General features: G+C 41.8%; 3 protein-coding genes across 3 annotated transcripts; 2 read left to right on the forward strand and 1 right to left on the reverse strand.

The window, feature by feature from the left end:
• Positions 1–216: 216 nt before the first annotated feature.
• Positions 217–6,247, forward strand: mon1bb (MON1 secretory trafficking family member Bb). The gene is made up of 6 exons (XM_030777282.1): positions 217–306; positions 1,292–1,392; positions 1,485–2,075; positions 2,401–3,193; positions 3,873–4,020; positions 5,400–6,247. Exons 2-6 carry the CDS (start codon positions 1,308–1,310, stop codon positions 5,631–5,633), a joined length of 1,851 nt encoding a protein of 616 aa, XP_030633142.1. The 5' UTR covers positions 217–306; positions 1,292–1,307; the 3' UTR covers positions 5,634–6,247.
• Positions 6,248–8,341: 2,094 nt separating this feature from the next.
• brpf3a (bromodomain and PHD finger containing, 3a) lies at positions 8,342–13,606 on the reverse strand. Its single transcript, XM_030777085.1, has 12 exons — positions 12,087–13,606; positions 11,721–11,877; positions 11,449–11,580; positions 11,136–11,264; positions 10,722–11,034; positions 10,339–10,605; positions 9,562–10,140; positions 9,337–9,415; positions 9,137–9,247; positions 8,970–9,060; positions 8,687–8,841; positions 8,342–8,578 (listed from the first exon to the last, which is right to left on the reverse strand). The coding sequence occupies exons 1-12, from the start codon at positions 13,604–13,606 to the stop codon at positions 8,395–8,397; spliced, it is 3,717 nt and encodes a 1,238-aa protein (XP_030632945.1). The 3' UTR covers positions 8,342–8,394.
• Positions 13,607–16,800: 3,194 nt separating this feature from the next.
• grik6 (glutamate receptor, ionotropic, kainate 6) lies at positions 16,801–21,319 on the forward strand. Its single transcript, XM_030776742.1, has 9 exons — positions 16,801–16,881; positions 18,345–18,376; positions 18,535–18,714; positions 18,884–19,110; positions 19,290–19,387; positions 19,614–19,831; positions 20,299–20,518; positions 20,786–21,030; positions 21,221–21,319. The coding sequence occupies exons 1-9, from the start codon at positions 16,812–16,814 to the stop codon at positions 21,317–21,319; spliced, it is 1,389 nt and encodes a 462-aa protein (XP_030632602.1). The 5' UTR covers positions 16,801–16,811.
• The last annotated feature ends 105 nt before the right edge of the window (positions 21,320–21,424 follow it).

Below are 21,424 nucleotides of genomic sequence, written 5' to 3' on the forward strand. Positions count from 1 at the left end.
GTCCAGTAAATATTAGCAATGTAGTGGGTAAAATGCCGAGAGAATGACTGTTTAAAAATATACGATGGTGAGAGTTTGAATTTTTTTTACGACTTTTGAATGCTTTTATTTTGATATCAAGCCGCCGGAAATGATTGTTAGTATTGCAATATAGTTCCGGTTGGTTGTATTTGTTTTTACAGGATTTATTTCGAAGTAGGTTAGGGTTTGGTACACCGGCAGTTTAGTAAGCTAGGTTCGATGTTTAGTTTATAATGAATGAAGCATGTTTGATTTCGTAGTTTGCAGATAATTTTACATTATACTGTAAGTATAATATTGATCACCGTTGTACCGTCTTAACGCTTAACCACCCATGTTCGATTTTTTGAGGTTTTATAAATAATATAAATGAGCTGTGTTAGCCTAATAGCTAACTAACACAAAGTACTTCCTCGGCTACTTTCAGTTTAATCGGATTTTTAATGCCCATGCACATACATTTCACTTCTAATTCTATGTAAGCAAGCTGGACAACTGAGGCGACACCAAAGTAAAACTACCGTGTCACTGGCTTGTAGTCGAGGTTCTTGGTATTTAAACTCGCTTTAGCTAACCAAGATAACTAGTTAACATTTTGACATGGTCCTTATCGCCGCTTGCAGTTTGCATGCATGGAAGCGAGATTGCAGTCGCTAATAACAGCTCGGCCACAATGTCATTTTACCATATGTAACTGAAGTCATTCTGTTCACTTGTGAGGCTAGCTAACTTTAGCTTAGAATCGGCACAGAGCTAATTTGGACAATAGTGTGTTTCATTTTGTACTAGCTTTATCCAGCAAGCTGTTAGTCACGGTAGGTTTTGTTACTTAAAGTAAGTAGTGCTGCGACTTGAGTTTGCTGTCTCAAGTAAATGAAATTGCCTGTTTGCCATCTAGTCGTATTTATGTAACACTGGGAAAAAGGCAAGATGTGGTTCGCCGTTTTTGTATGACGAGATAAATAGATAAAGTCGATTTTAATAAGAACAAGTTAGGCTGTGGTCATGGTTTCAATCTGTTGAGAAAGTTGACCAAAAGTAAATCGTTAGCTACAAATTCTTGATTCTCAATTTACAGATCATTGGGTCGCTTCGAACATTACCGGGTTTATCTGAAACGTTAGGGATTCGCGCACACATATTCCGAAACCTCATACAAACGAAGGGGTGATATTTCCCTTTCAGAATCCAGTTGTTTCTGTAACGTTGTTCTAGCTTGTGCTAAGTTAAAACTCGATGCACAGTTGCCTTCATTCTCTTTCCTCTCTAGTACCTGGAATGTTGAGATGGAGAGAGGCAATCAAGAGAATGGGATAAGGGAGGAGGTGAAGACTGATGAACCATCATCACTGAAATGCACTGATCAGACTGGTAATTGTTCACAACTGCACATTGCTGAACTACAGAACAAAACTAGCAGTGTCACAGTGGATCAACTCATTTATATTTTTTGTTAATTGCAGTTTCTAAGGAGCTCACCAGAACTATCTCATCTGAAAACCATATAAACTCAGAGGATGACGATGCCCTTGTGGATGAAAATGGGATGAAAGCGAGCCAAGAAAGGCCTTTAGAGCCACAGACAAAGGACTCTACAGCTGATAATCATTTGGAAACAGAGGCACCCTCTGACGGTAGAAAAGAAGAAGAAACTGTTGACTTGCCTGCACTTTCCAGTGTGGACAGCGCAGGGGCTCATTCTCTAAGTATTTCTGAGGACACAACTGACAGCATCCACGATGACTCAGGTGAATTTGTTGTAACTATGTTAGCTAGGGCGAAGCTGGAAGAACAGGGCATGGGTGTCAAGGGAACCTCATCCCCTCTGTTAGAGACTGGGACTGCCGTGGGAAATCCTGCTCACCAGGATGAGGATGTGACAACAGAAAGGTGGCGACAACATCGGAAACATGTGTTTGTCCTGAGTGAGGCCGGTAAGCCCATTTACTCCCGCTACGGTAGCGAGGAGGCCTTGTCCTCTACCATGGGTGTCATGATGGCCCTTGTCTCGTTTGTCCAGAGTGGCGACAACATCATTCGCTCTGTTTACTCAGGTAAGATATCTGTGCACTCCAGTGCTAAGTACTTTTAGACCGGACTTACCTTTTGCTACTATTTCTGTTCTCTTTAACAGATCATTTTGCTACTTATAGAGATAAATTGTGAAATGCTACAGCTATTAATATGGACTGTGTGGAACTGTTTCATCAGCACGTTCATTTTATAGGTCGCTATATTTCACACAGATAGCCTCAGTTGCCTCCAGTGCTCAGTCAGCTGGCTCATGTCAGTACTCACATAGTCAGTATTTTTTATTTTGTCCATTACTAATTATCAGCCTTACTGTGTTGTGCTCTTCACTCCTCTGTCGTACCTCAGATGAGCACACTGTTGTGTTCATGCAGCGAGGTCCCCTGGTACTGGTGTCTGTGTCCAGCAGCCGGCAGTCTGAGCAGCAGCTGCGGACTGAGCTGCTGTATGTCTACAATCAGATAGTCAGCATGCTCACGCAAGCCAGCATCGCTCGCATCTTCGAGCATAAGAAGAATTACGACTTGCGACGTTTACTGGCTGGTTCCGAGAAGATCCTGGATGGCCTGCTTAACCTTGTGGACTCGGATCCAAGCTTCCTGCTCTCTGCTGTGCACTGCCTGCCTCTTGCCTCCTCTTTAAGGGACTCCCTCAGTCAGATCCTACAGAAGGCCATCACTCCCAATCTGGTCTTCTCCATCCTCATCGCCAAGAACCAGCTGCTCACCATCGTGCAGGAGAAGATGGTGATTGACGATGCCAGGCTAGATCCTTCGGACCTCCACCTTCTGCTCAACCTCATAGGAGCCTCCTCCGCCTTTCAGGCCGGGGAGATTTGGACACCCATCTGCCTCCCCAACTTTAATCCTGACTGCTACTTTTATGCCTACATCTCTTACCTGGACCCCCCTGAGTGCACTGTCTGTCTGCTGCTGCTTTCTACAGACAAAGAGGCTTTTTATGCTGTAGCTGAGTGCAAAAGAAAGATTGAGGAGGCGATGCAGTCGCAGAACTCCCTGACTGCCATAGCAAAAGCTCAGTCGTACAGCGTCAGTCAGGTGGGCGTGTCCGACCTGAGACACTTCATGTACAAACCTTTTGATGTGCCAGACAACTACCGCCAGCTAACACAGTTCACCAGGTGAGTTCAGTTCACTTTGCATGTGCTCATATTTGATGCTCTCTATTTTAATGGGTATCATAGAACATTTATTTACAGCCTGTTCATTTCAATTAGTGAAATGGTTCAAGTATGATACATCTGAGAGAAAATGTCGAAGGTAGCAGTAGATTCTGACTGAAATGGCAGTTGTCTGCTTGGGCATATCATGTTAGTTCTGTCTTGATGTTTCAGAAGCCCTTTTATTCGTTTATATGTTTTGGTTTCTTTCTTTTTTGTGTATTTGTGCTTATTTTATCTCTATTTAAGCTGAAGTTCTATATGAATGACGTATTTTACATGAACTGCCTGAGAAACAGCAAAGCGCGTGCTTTGTTTATACCACAGAGATCACATGTCTCCCAAATTAATTATACAGTAGAACTGGAAAAATTGGAAGCACATGATTTGTCAGTGTAACCTATTATTGGATGAAGAGGAAAGATGGCAAGAGACCACATCTCACTGGAAGCATTTGGCCTGTCTTTAGATTTCACCATGAGTTATATTTTCTTTTTACGCATACCTCAAGTAAATCCTACTTAACCAACTTCTGCTGTTCTTTGAGAAGGTGTAGATCACCTTCATTGATAGAGGAGTGTATAATTTGTTTGTATTTTTCTCTGTTTCTCATCTTGTGTCTGCTGCGGTTGTGTCGCAGTCCGGAGATGGAGGCACCCTACTGCAGTGAGGAGGAGAAGATGAGGTTACTGGATCTTTACAGAGACATGCACAGCCGCATCCACAGCTCCTCGCGGCCCCTCAAACTCATCTACCACGTGGCCGAGCGAGAGACTCTGCTGGCCTGGGTATGTCTTCAAGTTCAAGTTTCAAGTTTAAGTTTATTTAGAGCCCAATATCACTGTTTACAGTCTCAAAGGGCTTTACATGCCCACAGGATTACAACAAAACAGAGCAGGGTGGCACCCCCTGACTTGATCCTCATAGCGGGCAAGAAAAAACTCCTCAAAAAACCCAGACGTTAGGGAAAAATAGGAGAAATCTTGAGAAGGACCACAAAGAGAGGAGACCCCTTCTAGGCCAGCCAGGCGTGCAGTAGGTGCCAGCCCAGAGGGCAATTTACAAAACAACAGAGTGATAATAAATGAGAACACAACTGGTAGGTAGTATGAGGAATGACACAACAGCATGGGGCTCAGTTGGGGTGGACGGCACAGCTGTAGCAGCGCAGGAGGACACGAAGCCGCAGCAGCCATCGGGATGACGGTGAAGAGGGATGGCATGGAAGGGGGGGGGACACCTAAGAGAAAGTAGCCACATCCACACCAGACACTCATGCTCAAACAGATGAGCCACAGCCATGCAGGAGATGAGGGAGGGAAGGAGAGCAATTGGAGTAGCGGCACTTAACAGATGAAATAAGAAAAGTAATTTTATAGATAATTTTGTATTGAAAGTTGCAAGAGTAGTAGCTGAGGAGGGCGCAGGAGGAGCAGGGCCACGTGGGGGAGCAGGGCCAGGGACAGCAGGGCACAAAGTCATTCAGCCGGTCAGGGGAAGGTGCCACATCCAGGAAGCAGGCGCAGACATCGACCACTCACACAAAGAGAAGAGAGCAGGTTAATGACAGCAACTGATCAGGTTAAGATAAGAGCAGAGGAGAGGAGAGGGAGGAGAGAGAGAAGATGAGAGGTATCTAAGCCGGCAGCTACTAAGCTAAACTATGCCAGGAGAGACTACAGCAGAGACTGAGCTATACCGGAAGATTAGTTTGAGACTAAGCTATCATACGACACGGAGAATAAATGAGTCTTAAGTTTGGTTTTAAAGGTAGCAAGACAGTTTGCCTCTTTAATATCTATAGGTAGGCTGTTCCAGAGAAAGGGTGCGCGGTAGGCAAAGGCGCGATGGCCAGCAGACTTCTTTTTAACTTTTGGAACAACTAATAATTTAGCAGCCTGAGAGCGCAGGGTGCGGGGGGGGGGCGTAGAGTGTAATTAAATCAGAAAGATAGGCCGGTGCAAGCCCATGGAGAATTTTAAATGTTAATAGGAGGACTTTAAAATCAGCCCTCATGTCTTTGACTCTGAGCGCAACTGGTCATTCAGAAAATACGGATAAACTGAAACCGAGATGTTCATCGCACTCACGTTCGCCACCTTTGTGTACATTATGTGACTTTCATTAGTTTCCTAACCTGTATTGAATTCTTATTGCTCTGCCACAGGTGACAAGCAAGTTTGAGTTGTACACCTGCTTCAGTCCCCTCGTTACAAAGGCCAGCGCCATCAACGCTATAACCAAACTGCTGCGGTGGATTAAGAAGGAGGAAGACCGGCTGTTTATTCGCTACCCTCCGAAGTATTCCACCACACCCAACCCTAGCAAAAGCTCTCGTGGAGGAAAGGGTGGGGCCGACCATACTGACAGTACAGATAATGGTGTTCTGCCTCTGTTATAGTTTTGTCATGTATAGGACTCCATTTTGAAGTCCCTTAATGTTGTCTGAGCATTAGCTGCATGCTCACCAAACCAATGTCTTGACCCTTAAACTAAATTTTATCGGAACAGTTTGTGGAGGAATATCCTGAAGGTCTCATGTACGCAATGTGTTAGCGTGGAGGAGTTCGCAATGGGCACTGATAATTGAAAAGGCCTTCTTTGAGGGCTTGTTAAGGAATTAACTATTTAAGTAAAAAAAAAAAAATCTCCTGGACTGATTTTTATGTGATTTTATTGTATTATATACATAAGGAGTTGGTTATATGACCTATTTTCAGTAACTTAAAAGCTAAGTTAAGAGCAAAAGTTTAACTCTGAGTTCAACAGTGATGTAGCTTGTAATCCATTCGGTTGTTATAAATGATGCCAGCTTTGATACAGTTATCATTTCTCAAGCGCTCTCAGGTGTGTTATCGAAGAGCACCTACAACTTTTATAACTTCCTTTGTAGGTTCCTTTCACCAATTTCACCGTCGTTCAGACAACAGCATTGTCTTAATCCATGGCTCCATAAATTATGAATCTTTCTCTGCTGCAAGTGTCATTTTGCTTTGCATGATTCATCATTTTATGGGGTTACTGAACTGATCAGTCTGTTTTCTCCTGAGTAAGGGAGTGTTCTTAGTGAACTTGACCATCTTAGTGTATCATTGTTTGACATTTTATTCTCTTAATCATATTCGGTAGCCCGTCTCACAAACCAAAGAATCTAGCATCTTAAAATAATTAGCCATTCAAGGTCAATCTGCATATGTACACTTTTGTTTTTTAACGTAGCCTGCTGTATGGGTCCATGTCAGTTTGAAACAAGTTACACTTCATGATCACCTTTTGTGTGGGAGGTGTTTACTTGAGTTCAAGTCATTTTTGTTTGGTTACAGAATTATTAAATTGATTTTTTTTTCCAAACATGCATGTGTGAACTTAAAACATTCTCAGATGTTGATGTTTATGTTCAGTGAGATACAGTTTCTAAAATAATGTCAGCAACTGACTGTCATTTCTGATGACTTGCAAAATATTCTAAGTTGGAAAACTTTGTACTTGATTTCATCTCAGTTTTCAATGGCCACTTCCAGCCATAATAAAACAATGGAGGTTATCAAACCTCAGGCTGATATTCTGGTGTATGTATGGACTGCTATAATGGACTTCTATGGACTGTACTAATTTGGTTGAAACCACTGTTTGGAGAAATGGACTCAACGGATTCTCTTGTGACATGGATGTAAGCTATCAGGGTGGAAATTTTCACTTGTTTTCTGAAAAACAAAACAAAACAAACAAAAAAAAAAAGGTCTGTTGGAAGCATTTTTATTCAGAGGACTACTATCTGAAACTTTGGTGCTGTAATAAATTTCTTAGGTTGCCTGAATCAGTTGTGTTAGTTATTTAAAGAATAGTGGTCTGTAATGGACAAATCCCCACAGCAATCAATGATGTCATTTCTATTTTTGTCCTTTCTTTTCATCATGAGTAGCCAAATGGACTCACTCCACCAAAAAAAGAATGAAATACCCCCCCCTCCCCAGTATTTTAGTGATTAAAAGGCTGATAAAAGTAAAGTATACCTTACAAAATGACTGCGTTCTATTCAGAGAATATTAAAACTCACCCCTAACCTCACATGGCCACAAATTTCAGATGCAATGGACTCTGTTTTGGCACATTTACACAGGTTTAAAACATTTTATTCTCCTTCACTTGTATGCATTATCTAAGAGGTTTGTAACATTTTCCACATAGTTTTGATTCTCACTGTAAACCGCAAGAGAACAATCTCATAAATGCTACAATATTTTAAGAACATTACCAAGCTAATAAGCATTCTTACATCAAATCCTTAATTACTATTAAATAACCATTAAATAACTTTCAGTGATCACACAGTATAAATTAAAATGAAAATGTACAAATCTTTGCAATACTTAATTTACATTTTAGTTTTTAAAAACACATATACATGTGCATATTTTTCTACATACATGCATTTATATGTACATCTACACATACTGTTAGCAAAATGAAAAAAGCTCATCCACAGCGTTCAGTTCCTACAGGAACAAAACTTAATCAAACATGGATTAAAAAAAAAAAAAAAAAAAGAGAGAAAAGTCAGAAAGTGCCATTAATGTGTGAGACAGCAGAAGTCAAAAAGCTTATTTCTTGCAGGACATGCTAAAGTCACTTTTGTTGCCTTTGTGTCCTAAAAGCTCAGTAGTTTGCAATTTGTTTCAGATAAAATGGAAAAAAAACCAACAAAACAAAACAAAGAAGAGCAGGAACATATTGTGAAGCCCATAAGCACTAAGGGTTAACTCTGTTTTAGTGAGCAGTGCAATCTATACATTGAAATAAGCTCCTCATTTCTAAGAAACTAATACATATGTACATGTCTTCCATACTGTGACTTGACTTGAAAGGGGGATAAAATAATACGAAGAAACTGCAACCATACTTAATATATACAGACTAATATACGAACATTTACTTATTAGCAGTGGTTTATTAAATGTTTTGCAGTCGTCTTCTGCTATCTGTGTTCACTACTCACGCTGAATGGTTAATACAACATTTTCTGAATGTTGTTATGTCATTTTGATGTGCAACGTTCATGTCTTAGTCCTGTATTCTACACACAATACTGAGGTTATGTCTCTTAGTGTGAGAAGACCTTTCTTACTGTGCAGTCAGTCTTTTTTCTTGGATATCAGACAGGTTTACATGTAATCTGTCGGACTAAAGTTGACATTGCTCCTCACGTGTCTCAAATGTGTTATCGCTCGGTCGTACGCCATATGCACAGACTTGCGGACGTTAGGTTTCTTGCCTTCCATCAAACGAAGTTTGTCCACAGCATCATCCATTCCCAAAAGATGAAGCTTGTTACGTGGTAACCACTGCCTGTAAAACACAAGCAGAGAGAGATGCAAAGTATGAGGAAGCAGTTACGATAAATCACAGATCTGATTGATTCCCATGACATCTACCATTTTAAAATGTCGCCCTTACCAAGTTCTCTTCGTGTCAAAAAACAACACAAGGAAAAGCTTCTCCTTCGTCTCCTCCTGTCTTTGTTCACCTAGTTTAAGCACATCCCTGGGGGGCACTGGTATAGGAACACCATTATGGAAGAGCCCCTCCTGGGGCATATCTGGATCTACTATCTGTACAAAACAGTTAAACGTTCACATGTGAACAGGCTTGGTCACTCCAAAACAAAGACTCTGACTCAAAGTGAAAATGCGGTATCATGGTATGATGTGTGGTATCACGGTATGATGTCATTCCTCACCATTGCAGGGTATGAAGGATAGCCACGGCATTTAGCCCAGACCAAGCTTAAAGGCGCTAACTCATCTTCATTCTGAGACTCCATCAGAACACTCAGGCCTAGATTCATTGATAAAAAAACCCCGTCTACAATTTACTATTCTATAAAGACACTTCAGTATCTTTAGCGTTCCAGTATTTTCATGTTTCCCACCTGGGTCGGCTCCTCCAACATCACCCTCCTCTGTCGTGACTTTGTTAAGGGCTGGCTTGCCACGGCTGCGTTTGGGCGGTGAAGGGCTGAAACGCATTATTTGAAGGATAAAATCATCTTTGTCTGTGATGAGGTGCATAACATAAAGGGGGTGACATAACAGTGGGGTCCTTACCTGTCGTTTTGGTCAGCGTGAGAGCTATTATCTGAATCTGGTGAGCTATCTTTGTGCTTCTTGAACCCATTCGTCAAGCCTGAAAATCAGCAGAAAGATATAAGCCTTAAAAGGTATGGAAAACCAAAGAACTTTGAACTTAACGTTTCTCGACTCAGCATTGAGTCCTCGTCTTTCAGTGGATGTAATCGAATAAGTGTTTTGAAAGATGTGATATCTTTTTACTGCTCTGTTTTGAAGGGGCATGAGATTTGTCTCCTTCACTTTCAGTGTTTGTCGGCGTGTGTTGGGTGGAAGGAGAGGATGATCTTCGTGTAGGAACTCCTGCCGAGGAATCTCCCACAGTCACCTGATCAGGTAAAAGCGTGTCGCGTTTATCTTTAATGATTCCACTTTGAGGTAAAACTGTCACATCTTTTGTCGGCCTGGCTCCATTTTTAGCCTTTTTGAAAAGGACAGATGTGCGACGACCCACACCTAACGCTGGAGAGACTGAGGTCTCCATCGATACAACCTCAGTGATGGCCTCTTCTTGTGAACCTGAAATCTGAGTGTTGTCTACCTCTGAGTGCAGGGTCTCATCGGCCATGACGATTCCCGTGTTTTCTTCACCCATACCCTTTCCTCTCCCTCTCCCTTTCCCTCTTCCCCCTGATCTCTGGCGTGTGTTTGATCGTCGTGGCGTTGTTGTCCCTCCTGCCTCTAAGCCAAATGTAGGTGGGTTTGGTGGAGCATCTCCAGGTAGCGGCGATGAAGCTGGGCATGTCGAATCTTGTGTCTTTGGAGAGGTTGATTTCTTGGTGTCTGCAGGGATGAGATTAAAAACAACGTTCTTAGTATTATCCATTTAAATGTCCATTTGACTCATTTCATCAAAATTCTTTACACTTACACTAATCGTCTATGAAGTAAACTAATAATTATAACTGTAGGTGAGTTAAAAATGATCTGTTCTCAAAACAGGAAATAAATGCTCAGTGCCTTGAATGGTGGTGGATGGACCAATTGAATAATTGGTTTTGTCTTCGTCTCCTTCTTCCTCACCATCCTCTTCCTCTTTTATGCTACCGTTGAGCCGTCGTGAATTACGGCGCTGCCGGCTGAGTTTGTGACGGATGCTGTTGATCTCTCTGCGCAGTAGTCGTATACGTTTGGTATGACCGCTGCTGTTTCGCGTAGAGTTCACCATGTCCAGCTTGTCTAACAGGTCTTTCAGCTGATCTTCTAATGACATATGTGCCCTGTTCTCTGGGTCCAAGAGCATGTCCACTAAAAAGTCAAAAAAAGATAGTGAAGAGAGATGAATGAAAAGAGAGATAACGGGAAGAGACAAAGATCATGTCATTTAAAAAACCAATTAACCACTCCTTTCCCCGTCTACTAACCCTCATCCCAGTGAGAATGATTGGGGTTGTGTTTGTTGGGCGTGTCTGGAAGATGCATGCCCGTGCTGAGATCGAGGCCTGTGCTGAGAGCCTGGCGGCGGGCATGCCTCAGAATGGCACCTCCCACTTCCCGCAGCTGCATGGCAGCCCGATGGAAGACAGTGTCACTGGAGTTATATTTGAGACAGTTTGAAACCATGAGATTGAAGTCCACCTCCAAGTCAGCTACCGAACGATACTTATGGGCCTCCAGTTTAGCACGCATAGTGGAGAAGTCCATTGGCTCAGAGACGAACTCCAGATAATCTGGCACCTGAACGCATTGGGAGAAATGCAGAAATGACTGAATGGCTAAAGGGGGTAACACAGGCTTTAAGCAACAACCCTTGAATTCCCAATCTGTCATCTGTTTACCTCCTTTAGATTGACAGGTGTGGTGAATATGTGGGCAGAGTCTTTCTCCTGCAGCTGGTCCAGTGTGGAGCGGAGCAGGACTAGGGACGGAGTCAGCTGCAGCTCCAAGACCGTCTGGTGAAGCTTCATCTAACAGGTAAGAGGACAATGACAAGAGAGAGAGAGAGAGAAAGAGAAAATTTGTACTTGTGTCCATGATATAGATTCATAGACAATGTAACAGTGTTTTATATTTACAGAGAGATACTTTACATATGACATATATATAACATAATGATAATATAAACCTATTATCATGGGTTCTTTCATATACCTGTTCTCTTTTGAGTCTCTCTCTCTTTCGGATGAGCTCTATCAATAGCCGGGCTTTCTCAAGGTCCTGACGAAGCTTCTGCCAGTACTTCAGTTCCTCCCTCACAGCTACCAACTTCGCATCTGGTTCCCGCTGCAGTCCCCATAACACAAACACCCGACAACATGTCACGCTCACAAACATTCATTTTCTTAACATAATCACACACCGACTTTATCATCTTCCCTCCCTTAATAAAAGCCTATTATTTAATGTCTAAAAGGCCCACTAACCTGTTCAGCAGTCTTTTGAGTCTGTAGGTGGGAATGGAGTCGGCGAATGAGTGGTACACCATTGCGAGAATGACGTTTCAGCAGCCAGTAATTATGCAGCCTCTGCATGAACTGATTCTTTCTCTGAACTGCTACTCCAGTGCAGATCTTGTTAAGCCTGTTCACATATGACATAGTCCAATTGTTTATACTATTCCCTTTCCAACCAAGTATGCATTTAAGACACTGCATGGAAAAAAAATACTACCAAACATTTCATGAATGAATCTTTAGCAGGATGAATATCCAACAGAATTTTTATTCCATGTGACCATGCAGGTCTAACATATCAAACACAGTAAGTTCAGGAAGCACATCAAATCAAACCTGTAAGAGGGAATCTGTGGTACCAGGAGCACAGGCATGCCTGACCGACGCGTCACCCCGTCTGCGCTCTTTCTTGTTTTCTTTTTTTGTGGTGTTGACCCTTTTTTGTTACCACGCTGTTGTTGTATTGGAGGAGCTGGAGTATATGACTTTTGCCCCCTGCTGCTCCTGCTCCCGACCAGCCTCCCCTGGCCGTTCTGCTCGTCTGTTCCCCTAGTCCCAGACGGAGAGTGATTCTCGCAGTAAGCCGTCTTTTTCACGGTAAAGGTAGTGCCGTTCGTTCCCGTCTCTCGGACGGGGTCGATTTTCATAAAGAGGCCCGCTCTCTGTGCGCACGTGACGTGAAAAGCTCTGTAACAGTTTGCTTTGTGGCACTGAATGGATGCTCCTCGACCTCTCTGTTTACACAGATAGCAGGTGAGCTTCCACCTTGCAGGAGGAATGCTATTCACTCCCTCTACAGGTTCCAGGAAAACAGTATTGGCAAAACACACTTCAGGGATCCATATGGCACAGACCACATGGGCCCATCGTCCATCGCTCGTTTGTTTGAATGCTCCTCCCCTATTGGGGCAGAGCACACAATCCACAGGGCGCGACGGCGACTGGAGACAGCGGCGGCATAACCACTGGCCTTCGGGGATGTAAGGCACACCGTAACACTCCTGGTGCACAGCCAGATTGCAGATGTCGCAAAACAAGATGACGTTGCTGTTGAGACACTCGTCGTCCAGGCAGACGCAGCAGAAAGCATCCTCGTCCACGGTGCTCTGGGACAAGGCCTGGCTGCGGGACTCCAGGATGGACTCCCTCTCGAGCCTGTCAATAAGCAACTCGAACGTGTCCGGGGAGACGGAGGCGTGTCCGTCTGACACGCGTTTTTGGTTCACCATTTCTAACCAGGCCATGTCCTCTTCATCCATGTCATACTCTGCCTCTGTGTCGAGCTCGTCTCCTGACTTCTCCATGTAACGGTAATACGCCACCGGGAGAGGAGGAGCCTCTGTGGGAGTAAAGGAGTCCAGCACACGAAAGGAGGGCTTAGGTAGAGGGCTTTGAGGATGGGGGTGTCGGATGTTTCCCCTGTGTGTGTTGTGACGGACGCGGGATCGCTGACTCTGGGCGACTGAATGTTTTCCATCTTTCCTTCTGCCTTTTGTAGTAGAAAGTTTACGTCCTTGTCTGGATTTGCGCAGCGTTTCCTCACTGTTCTCCTTGTTACTGTTACATTCTGCAAGGTCCTGGGCCAACATTTCATCTTCAGTGACGATTGTGAGAGGGTCAAAGATATTAATTCGGTGCAGTCTTCCTTCCAGTTCTACCTCCACCATCTTCTGAGCCTGTGCATATGTCAGTGTTTCTCTTGTCACAGAGAAGTTCAGTCTACATGGTGAGGAGGATCGCAGAAGGCTGTCTGAATCTGTAGAGCCTGGGTGTTCACCTCTAACTCTGCGTCTCCCCCTTCCTCTCCCAAATCCACCTCCTCTAGGCTGGTAACCTCTTCTCCTTAACTTCCTCATTGGAGAGCTCTGTCCTTAAAAATAAAATATTTTTGTTAAAAGGCTAAAATAGTTTTAGAATATAAGTCATAACACAGGTGACAAGCACGATTTGTACCAAAGGCCGACAAAAGACGAAAGAAAATGTCTATATTGTCATTGTCAGGTTTCTGCAACAACGTTGATTTGTAGGGTACACATATGACTGCTTTGATTCTATCTGTTGACTTGTTCAAAAAAAAAAAAAAACCGCATTCTTTAAAATATTTAAATCCACCATTAAATCTTAGAACTATCTATGTGATTACTCTGTCAACACAACACATACTCTACATGCAGAAGGTGTGTTTTGCTTTTGCCGCAAGTTATTCTAGTGACACATATATGCCCAGAATTTTCAGTTCTCAATTCTAAGCAACCAATCAGCGGTCGGATAATGCATACGACTCATCTAATCCAATCATTAGCCAGAGCAGTCCTGTTTCTAGCCAACAGCTCACAAAGTTTGGTTGCAGGGTGTTAGATTCCAATCGAGCAGCTAGGAGGCTAGCTAGATGTCAGCCATTTTAGCGGCTCACTATATAGAACCGACCTTCCGCCTTGTCTCTTAGCTCAGAATTGTCCCAGTGATCTTAAATCTCATTCTCGCAAATTTGGACAAACAATGCATATACCGCCCCACAGGCGACAGCATTTGTTTATTCAACCCAGTCGTTTAACGTGAGCTGCGAACCAGAGACAGGCAGACCAAACACGGCTACTTGCTAACAAGGCACTATACAGGCTGATAAGGCTGTCTGTCATGGGCGGTATGAATATAGGAGCCATATTCAGCAGTTACACGCAGACTGGACTCTAGAGCGGGCTCTCTGATGTAAAAATATTGACTGAATAAGTGATACACGACAAACGCGGACACTTACGATGTAATATGATCACTTCGTTCGACCACGAATGCCGGCCATTCTTTGGGGCGACAGCGTCCTCTTCTGAGGCTAGCTAGCTTCCTCTACCTCCATTGATGTGACTTCCAGCACAAACGTTCCAAAACAGTCCTCCTGGGTCATTTGTGCGCTAATATTCGTATGACAGTATTTTGATTCCTTTCAAACCAGTATTTAATATTAATGCACAGTACTTACGTGCACTGAATGTGAGGTTGCAATTAAATTGGCAAGAAAAATACGCCCCTTAAGAAAAAACGAACTCTCAGCGTTTTGTGTTCACAGTTGCCGCGCGCATCATGCGCACTGTTCTGTCATTGGTGGAAAAAGAAATCCAGATGCAGCCGCATCTCTCTTCGGCCCATGTCTGCTATATTCGAATAGAAAAACAACCTGAGACGGTCCTCTGTGAGCGTACCCACGGTCAACATTCATTAAAGCAGTTGAAAATATTAAAAAATAGGTGTTACTTTTTGCTTTCTAGCTATTTCACCCTTTCGATTATTTATACTCTGTTGTTTTCAAATAAGATTCACAGTCGTTACAAATCCTGTAACAGTGTTTGCTCGTTACTGCGTCTACCTCTCTTGTTGCATTTGTTTATTTTGTACTGAACGGCGTGTATTTACACTTAAAACTATATCCAGGTCATTTTACATAGTATGATGTTTTAAAATTATGGTTGTGATTCAAAGTGTTTACTTATTGTTGTAATAGCAATTAGAAAAAAATGTATTGGCAAAACATTGAGAGGCACTGAGACCAATACCTGTAGTATAAATTTTTTATTTTGGGAATGATAAACTTTATATGTGCTTTAGTTTGCCAAAGCCATGGGGATATTGCAGTGAAAAGTTTTTGATGATAGCTAGAAACCTGATGACACTCAAAAGATCTAAAGGAGGCTGACAATGTGTTGCATCCATTCAATCTTTAATATATTCTATAAATACTTATATGTTGATTGATTTGTATGTAGTGTTTGTATTCTCTCTGATGTTCTGTTTTTTTTTGTTTAGTGTACCATTTGAATGACCCTTTTCAAAGATTATAATTTTGCCTTGGACCACGAATAAGCTGTTATATTCTAAAGATCAGGTTTTACTCATGGTTTCTGAGAGGAACCTTTAAAAAAACAAACAAACCCACGCCTTTAAGCATTTTGATACATTTACATCTATCTATCTATCTATCTATCTATCTATCTATCTATCTATCTATCTATCTATCAATCTATCTATCTATCTATCTATCTATCTATCTATCTATCTATCTATCTATCTATCTATCTATCTATCTATCTATCTATCTATCTGTACTGTTCTGTTAGTCATTTGTATTTTATCAGTGTTGTTATTAGTTATGTGATTAATTGTTGCATTTAATGTCCATAATATGCTTAAATATCAAAATTCGCATAAAAAGTCTCATCTGTCAGATATGGTTTTGTTTTTCCAAGCTCAATGCAGGAATTCTCCTGATTTTCTCCACCCACTCAAGCCCCATTGGCTTTCACCAGCTTTTGATTTTATCCATTTGTTCTTGGTTGTGAAATCCACCACACTACCAGTTTTGACATAGTGCTGGAGTATCACTGCACACAGAGGGTAAGTGTGCTTGGTGTTAAGCTTTCTTCGTGATTTGTTGTTGATAATAATTGCGTTAATGGTTTACTTTTAAATCTTTTTTAGTCATACTGATGTTTTATGTGCTATTTTAACCAGTGTAAGCTATTGGTTTTAACTAATTTATTTTAACCAGTATATGTTCACATATGCTATGTAATATAACCTGACCTTTGAATTCATTTGCAGTGACTGAAGGATGTATTTACAATGTAACAAACATTTATTTGAGCAAAAAAAAAAGGAAAATCAAACTAATCAAGTTTAAGTTATATTTGTAAAATATTTGTTATGTACATTTTTATACATATTTAACAAAGATTATTTATCATTCCACATTAGGAAACTTTTGAGTGTCCTGAAGTCTTACTGTGCTTACATGGTTACATGGTTACATGCTTGCAAGTTACTCAGTTGAATTTATCACATGATAACTAAACATGTCTTTTCCCCCCCATTATTAATATAAATATCATTTTTGAAGGAAAAGTTTTTGATGAGTTTTGTTCTTTAGGCTTTGTTTTCTAGATGGAATTCCCTGTAGTTTACTATTTTTGAAAAGATCACCGAGTGTTGGATCTCATTAAAGTCAGTCTTCATTATTCTATTTCTGCTTCAATGCCTCTTTTTGTGTTTTGCAGGACCATAAGTGACAGCATGGGGGCATTAACTGGGTTTGTTCTTGGAACTGTGCTGCTTCTGCTGGGATCAGAGACTTGCACTGCAGGTATTACTATTCAAAGGCTACCGAGGTGGTATTTGTGGATGTGCTTAGAAATTTTAAGTGTTCCAAGCCGCTTTGAACAGGCATTGAATGATACTCCATGTTTGTCTATCGATATATCACGTTCAAACACTACTATGCTGTAATCTGATCTGCATACTCCTAATGTATTATCTACACTTTAGTAAGTTAGACAATACCACCTAGCTCAAACTGTTAATATAATGATTAGCAACAACAGTATTACTTTGTTACGTTGTTGAAATGAGGTTGTAAATGTATTAACTTTAGCTTATGTACCTACAATATTTTTAGCATGCGGCGTCCCTTTGGTCATATTTTGATTAGCTGTATTTATATTTATGACTGAAGGTCCATCTTGTCTTCCACACTGGATACAGTTGAATTTCACGGACTTTTCCTGTAATTAATGGGAAAGCTTTCAGCTGGGCATAGCATCAAAGCAAGTGACCGCATCCTGTTTGGCACACTTCATACCCCATTCTGATAGAGATGGAGCCAGCCAGTTGACACACTAACAAAAATGGCTATAAATCTATTCAAAAACAAACAAATAGCCAGTATTTATGTCTTTCCAAGAAGTGACAAGACTATGAAGGGCCTGTGTGTCTGTCATATTTTGAATAGGAGGATCTGATGCATGTCAAGATCACCCTGTGCTGTTGCTGGAGCCCTGAGGGCTTAGCCTGAATTTAAGCTTTTGATACTCTGTGACTGCCCTCCGCCCAACACTGACATGCCTTTGTGCTTTTTTCAATGGAAAGACTAACTGATATTAGTCACAGTTGAGTCTTGTCAATTAATCTTGTTTTCAAACACTTTCAAGGGGCTTCGGAGCCTTGCCAAACTTCATGGGTGCCGGAAGCCCTCGCTGTCCAAGAGGGCATCTGTACAGACCCTCTTTTTTACCTCTCTCTACCTTCAAGAGATTAACAGATATAGCACTGAGAGGACACTAAATATGGCTACAGTATAAAAGAGTCTTTGATGACTCTGGCTAAATTTGGGAGAGAAGACTGTGGGTAGGAAAGGAAAAGGCTGTACTTCAGGAAGAAGAGATAACTCCAAGCCAGTAACTGAATAGACCAGATGGAAAACTGACAAATCAAAAGAGATCTCTGAAAATTTTGTGAGACCATTACTTCTATAAATTTGTATTCATCTCAAAACAGAAACTTTGTTTGGTATGTATTGCATGTAACTGGTATTGTTAGTCCATATCAGTAAGCCTCTCTACAGTTATTAAAAAGGTGTTTTCTGTTGCCACACACATACAGAAACTCTGCGTAGTATTGAAGGCCAGCCCATTCTAATATGTCCTCGCATGTTCTTGCCCGTGTATTCTGAGGCATGTTGCAGTGTAGTGCTATTTAGGCAGATCATGCCTGATGACTGATTCTCAAAAATTAACACATGACTCGATTTGCGTGTTTCTGTTATTCCAGCAAAGCCGGAACTTACAGTCACAACCATAAAGGTGAGTGTTTGAGTTCGTCTAACAGAGGAGATGAAGCCATGTTTTCAAATCTTCCCATCATACTCAGATCACAGTGTCATTCACAAGATCTTCTAAGAACTGTGATGTATCTGGGAAGTGATAAATAAGCTAAAACAATCTGTGTTTCCATCCTTTAGCAAGACCCATACACAATGTCCAAAGGCTCCCAGTTGGAAGGATATTGTATGGACCTGCTCTCTGAACTAGCCAAGAAACTAGGCTTTAAGTACAAAGTGAATTTAGTGAAGGATGGTGCTTATGGCCGGCAGGATGAGAGTGGAAACTGGAATGGGATGATTGGAGAGGTGGTGAGAGGGGTGAGTACTGCAGTAAACGAATTAGTCTGGAGCAACATTTGCAAAACACAATTTTGTAACACAATTGCTCAAGTAGAACAGTTAAACCAGGGTTTTATTTTGTGATGTGTTTCCACTTTGTTTTGCGAGGTGATCAGTGCTCGCGTGTGTGTTTTCTATTATTTTGCAGGAGGCCGACCTTGCTGTGGCTCCTCTCACTCTTACTGCGACCCGAGAGAGAGCTGTGGGTATGACTAAGCCTTATATGCAAACTGGAATCAGCATCCTCCTCCGCAAGGACATCGTCTCAGAGGACACTGGCTTTTTCAACTTCCTAAGTCCTTTTTCTGGGGAAACCTGGCTGGGTATCCTAATAGCATACCTGGTGACCGCTGTTTGTATCTGCATTGTAGCAAGGTGTGGCATTGTAATGACTACTTTAGTCAGTGGCTTTATTATTATTATTATTTTTTTTATATCGGCCTGTGTTTCATTTTTTGATGAATGACAGCTTCACTACTTTGACTAGAAGTTGATTTGAGCTTCACTGGTGCTGTGCACCAACTGCTCATTTTTTTTGTTCTTTGATACCGCAGACTTAGTCCGTGTGAATGGAGCCAACCTGAAGCTGAGGACAATCACTTTACCCTCATGCACAGCCTGTGGTACACTGCAGGAGCCCTCAGTCTGCAAGGTAATCAGGATGGATTAACCTGCAGCCTCATTTATAGGAGAGGAAGGGTCTTTCAGTCAGTGCAACTGAATCAGTCTCAGTGGGACTCGGCTGAATAACTGTTGATTCATGTCTGCCTGAATCATGTTAAAATCTGGCACTGCACCTATTCCTTTTTTATTTGTCACTTGAGATTCTTGAGAGTGGAGGGATCTTGTTTCTCCTTTTTTTTCTTCTCTCTTCTCAGGTGCTGGCCCTCATCCCAAAGCTTTGTCAGGGAAGGTCATCAGCTGCACCTGGTGGCTGTTTGTTGTGGTGCTTCTGGCCTGCTATTTCTCTGGTCTCAGCTCTACGCAGAGCTCAGAGTCCACACACCTTACGATAAAAGGATTTGATGATTTGGCCAATCAGGACATCATTGAATATGGAACACTGGCTGGGTCCTCCACACTTGCCTTCTTCAAGGTTTACACCCCACCTTACACTGGAGTATCTTGGTCAGCTTTCTGGTTCAGTACCAATGCACAAAATGAATGTGTTTTATGTCAGTTACATGACCTCTACAGCAACAAGTCATTCTAGGAATTGCATTGGTAACAAATTCACAACAAAACATATCTTGACCAAAAAGCATTTGCGTCTGGTAAAGTTTGGCTCTGTTGCAAACATTTTCTAAGTAATATAGCATTGGTATAATCTGATCATTACATCAATTTAATATATAATTTAGGTATCTTACAAATGTATATATGTTTTTATATTACATTGCAATATTCTCAGATTATGTACACATGGGTGATTCTTTTTCATAAAAGTGATTTTCTTGAAATTCTGGAAATATTCATGAAAATCAGACACACTATTTGCACATTAATATTCTCAAGTACATTTGCATAAAAACGTATAAATGTTCATTTTTCCCCTTTGTGCAGAATTCTAATAATCCTGTCTATCGCCGCATTTATGAACATATGGAGCGACAGAAAAGTTTTGTCTCGTCCATGGATGAGGGTGTTCAGAAAGCAAAAGAAGGAAGTTATGCCTTCATTGGCGAGTCTGTGTCCCTGGACCTAGCTGTGGCACGGCACTGTGAATTAGTGCGGGCACACGAGGTCATCGGCATGAGAGGATTCAGCATTGTGACCCCTCTTGGTAAGGCAGTGTGTCAGGATAGTTTTAAAGGGGTAGAGCGACGTGAATCGATGGCTTTAGGATTTAGTTCGAGAGCAGCCCGAGATGCCAGAGCAGTCTTTTTTTTTAACGCCTTAAACTGTTGATTAAACTGCTACTGCCTTTCAAAAGCAAAAGAACTGTCACCCATAACTGTCTCAAGAGGTGTATGTTGAAAATTATAGTTCTGAAAACACCGAAGAGTTGACTACTGAATAAACTGTAAATCACTTGTGTTTGTGCTCAAAGATTCCCCCATGCTGAAGAACCTGAGCATTGCTATTCTCCAGCTGAGTGAGTCTGGAGAACTTGCCTACCTGCGCAGTAAATGGTGGGCCAGCAGCTGCATGATGGAGAGAGCTAAGGCCACCTCCCTGAAAGCACATAGCCTGAAGGGAATCTTCCTGGTGCTGGCTATAGGCCTGGGTCTGGGAGTGCTTCTGGCCCTGCTAGAGCTCTCCTCTAAGTCACGCAGCAGTGCCCAAGAGCAGAGGGTATGTAGTGACAACACAAACACAGAACGATCTAGACACTCTCACCACTATAAAACACGTGAACTGATTTTGACCAGTATTTGCTGTGGGCATTTACTGCAGATTGCTATTTTTTTGGGTGTTTTTTAGCCGAGGCTTGATTGATTGACTGACTGACTGAGACTAAGTTGAATTTTTGTTTGATTTTCAGAAATCCTGTTGCACTGTTTTGACTGAAGAACTTAGTCAGCGTTTGAGAACAAGCAATGTAAAGAATGCCCGAGAAACCTCAGACAAGAGCAAAGCCTAAAAGCTATCGTTCCCCACTTTCAAAGCAGATTTAATATTATTTAGTTGACATCTAATATTTGTATAATTTGTTATGCTCTCATAAATTGATTTTTATAGGACATGT

Source organism: Chanos chanos, chromosome 6 (assembly GCF_902362185.1).
Source record: "Chanos chanos chromosome 6, fChaCha1.1, whole genome shotgun sequence".
Taxonomy (NCBI): Eukaryota; Metazoa; Chordata; class Actinopteri; order Gonorynchiformes; family Chanidae; genus Chanos; species Chanos chanos.

What these genes read in the sequence shown, in the direction of transcription:
- mon1bb (XM_030777282.1), top strand. Translation starts at nt 1,308, where the DNA reads ATGGAGAGAGGCAATCAAGAGAATGGGATAAGGGAGGAGGTGAAGACT. An exon ending in CAGCTAACACAGTTCACCAG is followed by an intron (nt 3,194 to 3,872) that starts GTGAGTTCAGTT and finishes GTTGTGTCGCAG; the next exon opens with TCCGGAGATGGAGGCACCCT. An exon ending in GAGAGACTCTGCTGGCCTGG is followed by an intron (nt 4,021 to 5,399) that starts GTATGTCTTCAA and finishes GCTCTGCCACAG; the next exon opens with GTGACAAGCAAGTTTGAGTT.
- brpf3a (XM_030777085.1), bottom strand. Translation starts at nt 13,606, where the DNA reads ATGAGGAAGTTAAGGAGAAGAGGTTACCAGCCTAGAGGAGGTGGATTT. An exon ending in ATCCTTCATACCCTGCAATG is followed by an intron (nt 8,842 to 8,969) that starts GTGAGGAATGAC and finishes TGTTTTGTACAG; the next exon opens with ATAGTAGATCCAGATATGCC. An exon ending in TTTGACACGAAGAGAACTTG is followed by an intron (nt 8,579 to 8,686) that starts GTAAGGGCGACA and finishes TGTGTTTTACAG; the next exon opens with GCAGTGGTTACCACGTAACA.
- grik6 (XM_030776742.1), top strand. Translation starts at nt 16,812, where the DNA reads ATGGGGGCATTAACTGGGTTTGTTCTTGGAACTGTGCTGCTTCTGCTG. An exon ending in CCACACTTGCCTTCTTCAAG is followed by an intron (nt 19,832 to 20,298) that starts GTTTACACCCCA and finishes CCCTTTGTGCAG; the next exon opens with AATTCTAATAATCCTGTCTA. An exon ending in CAGCATTGTGACCCCTCTTG is followed by an intron (nt 20,519 to 20,785) that starts GTAAGGCAGTGT and finishes TTGTGCTCAAAG; the next exon opens with ATTCCCCCATGCTGAAGAAC.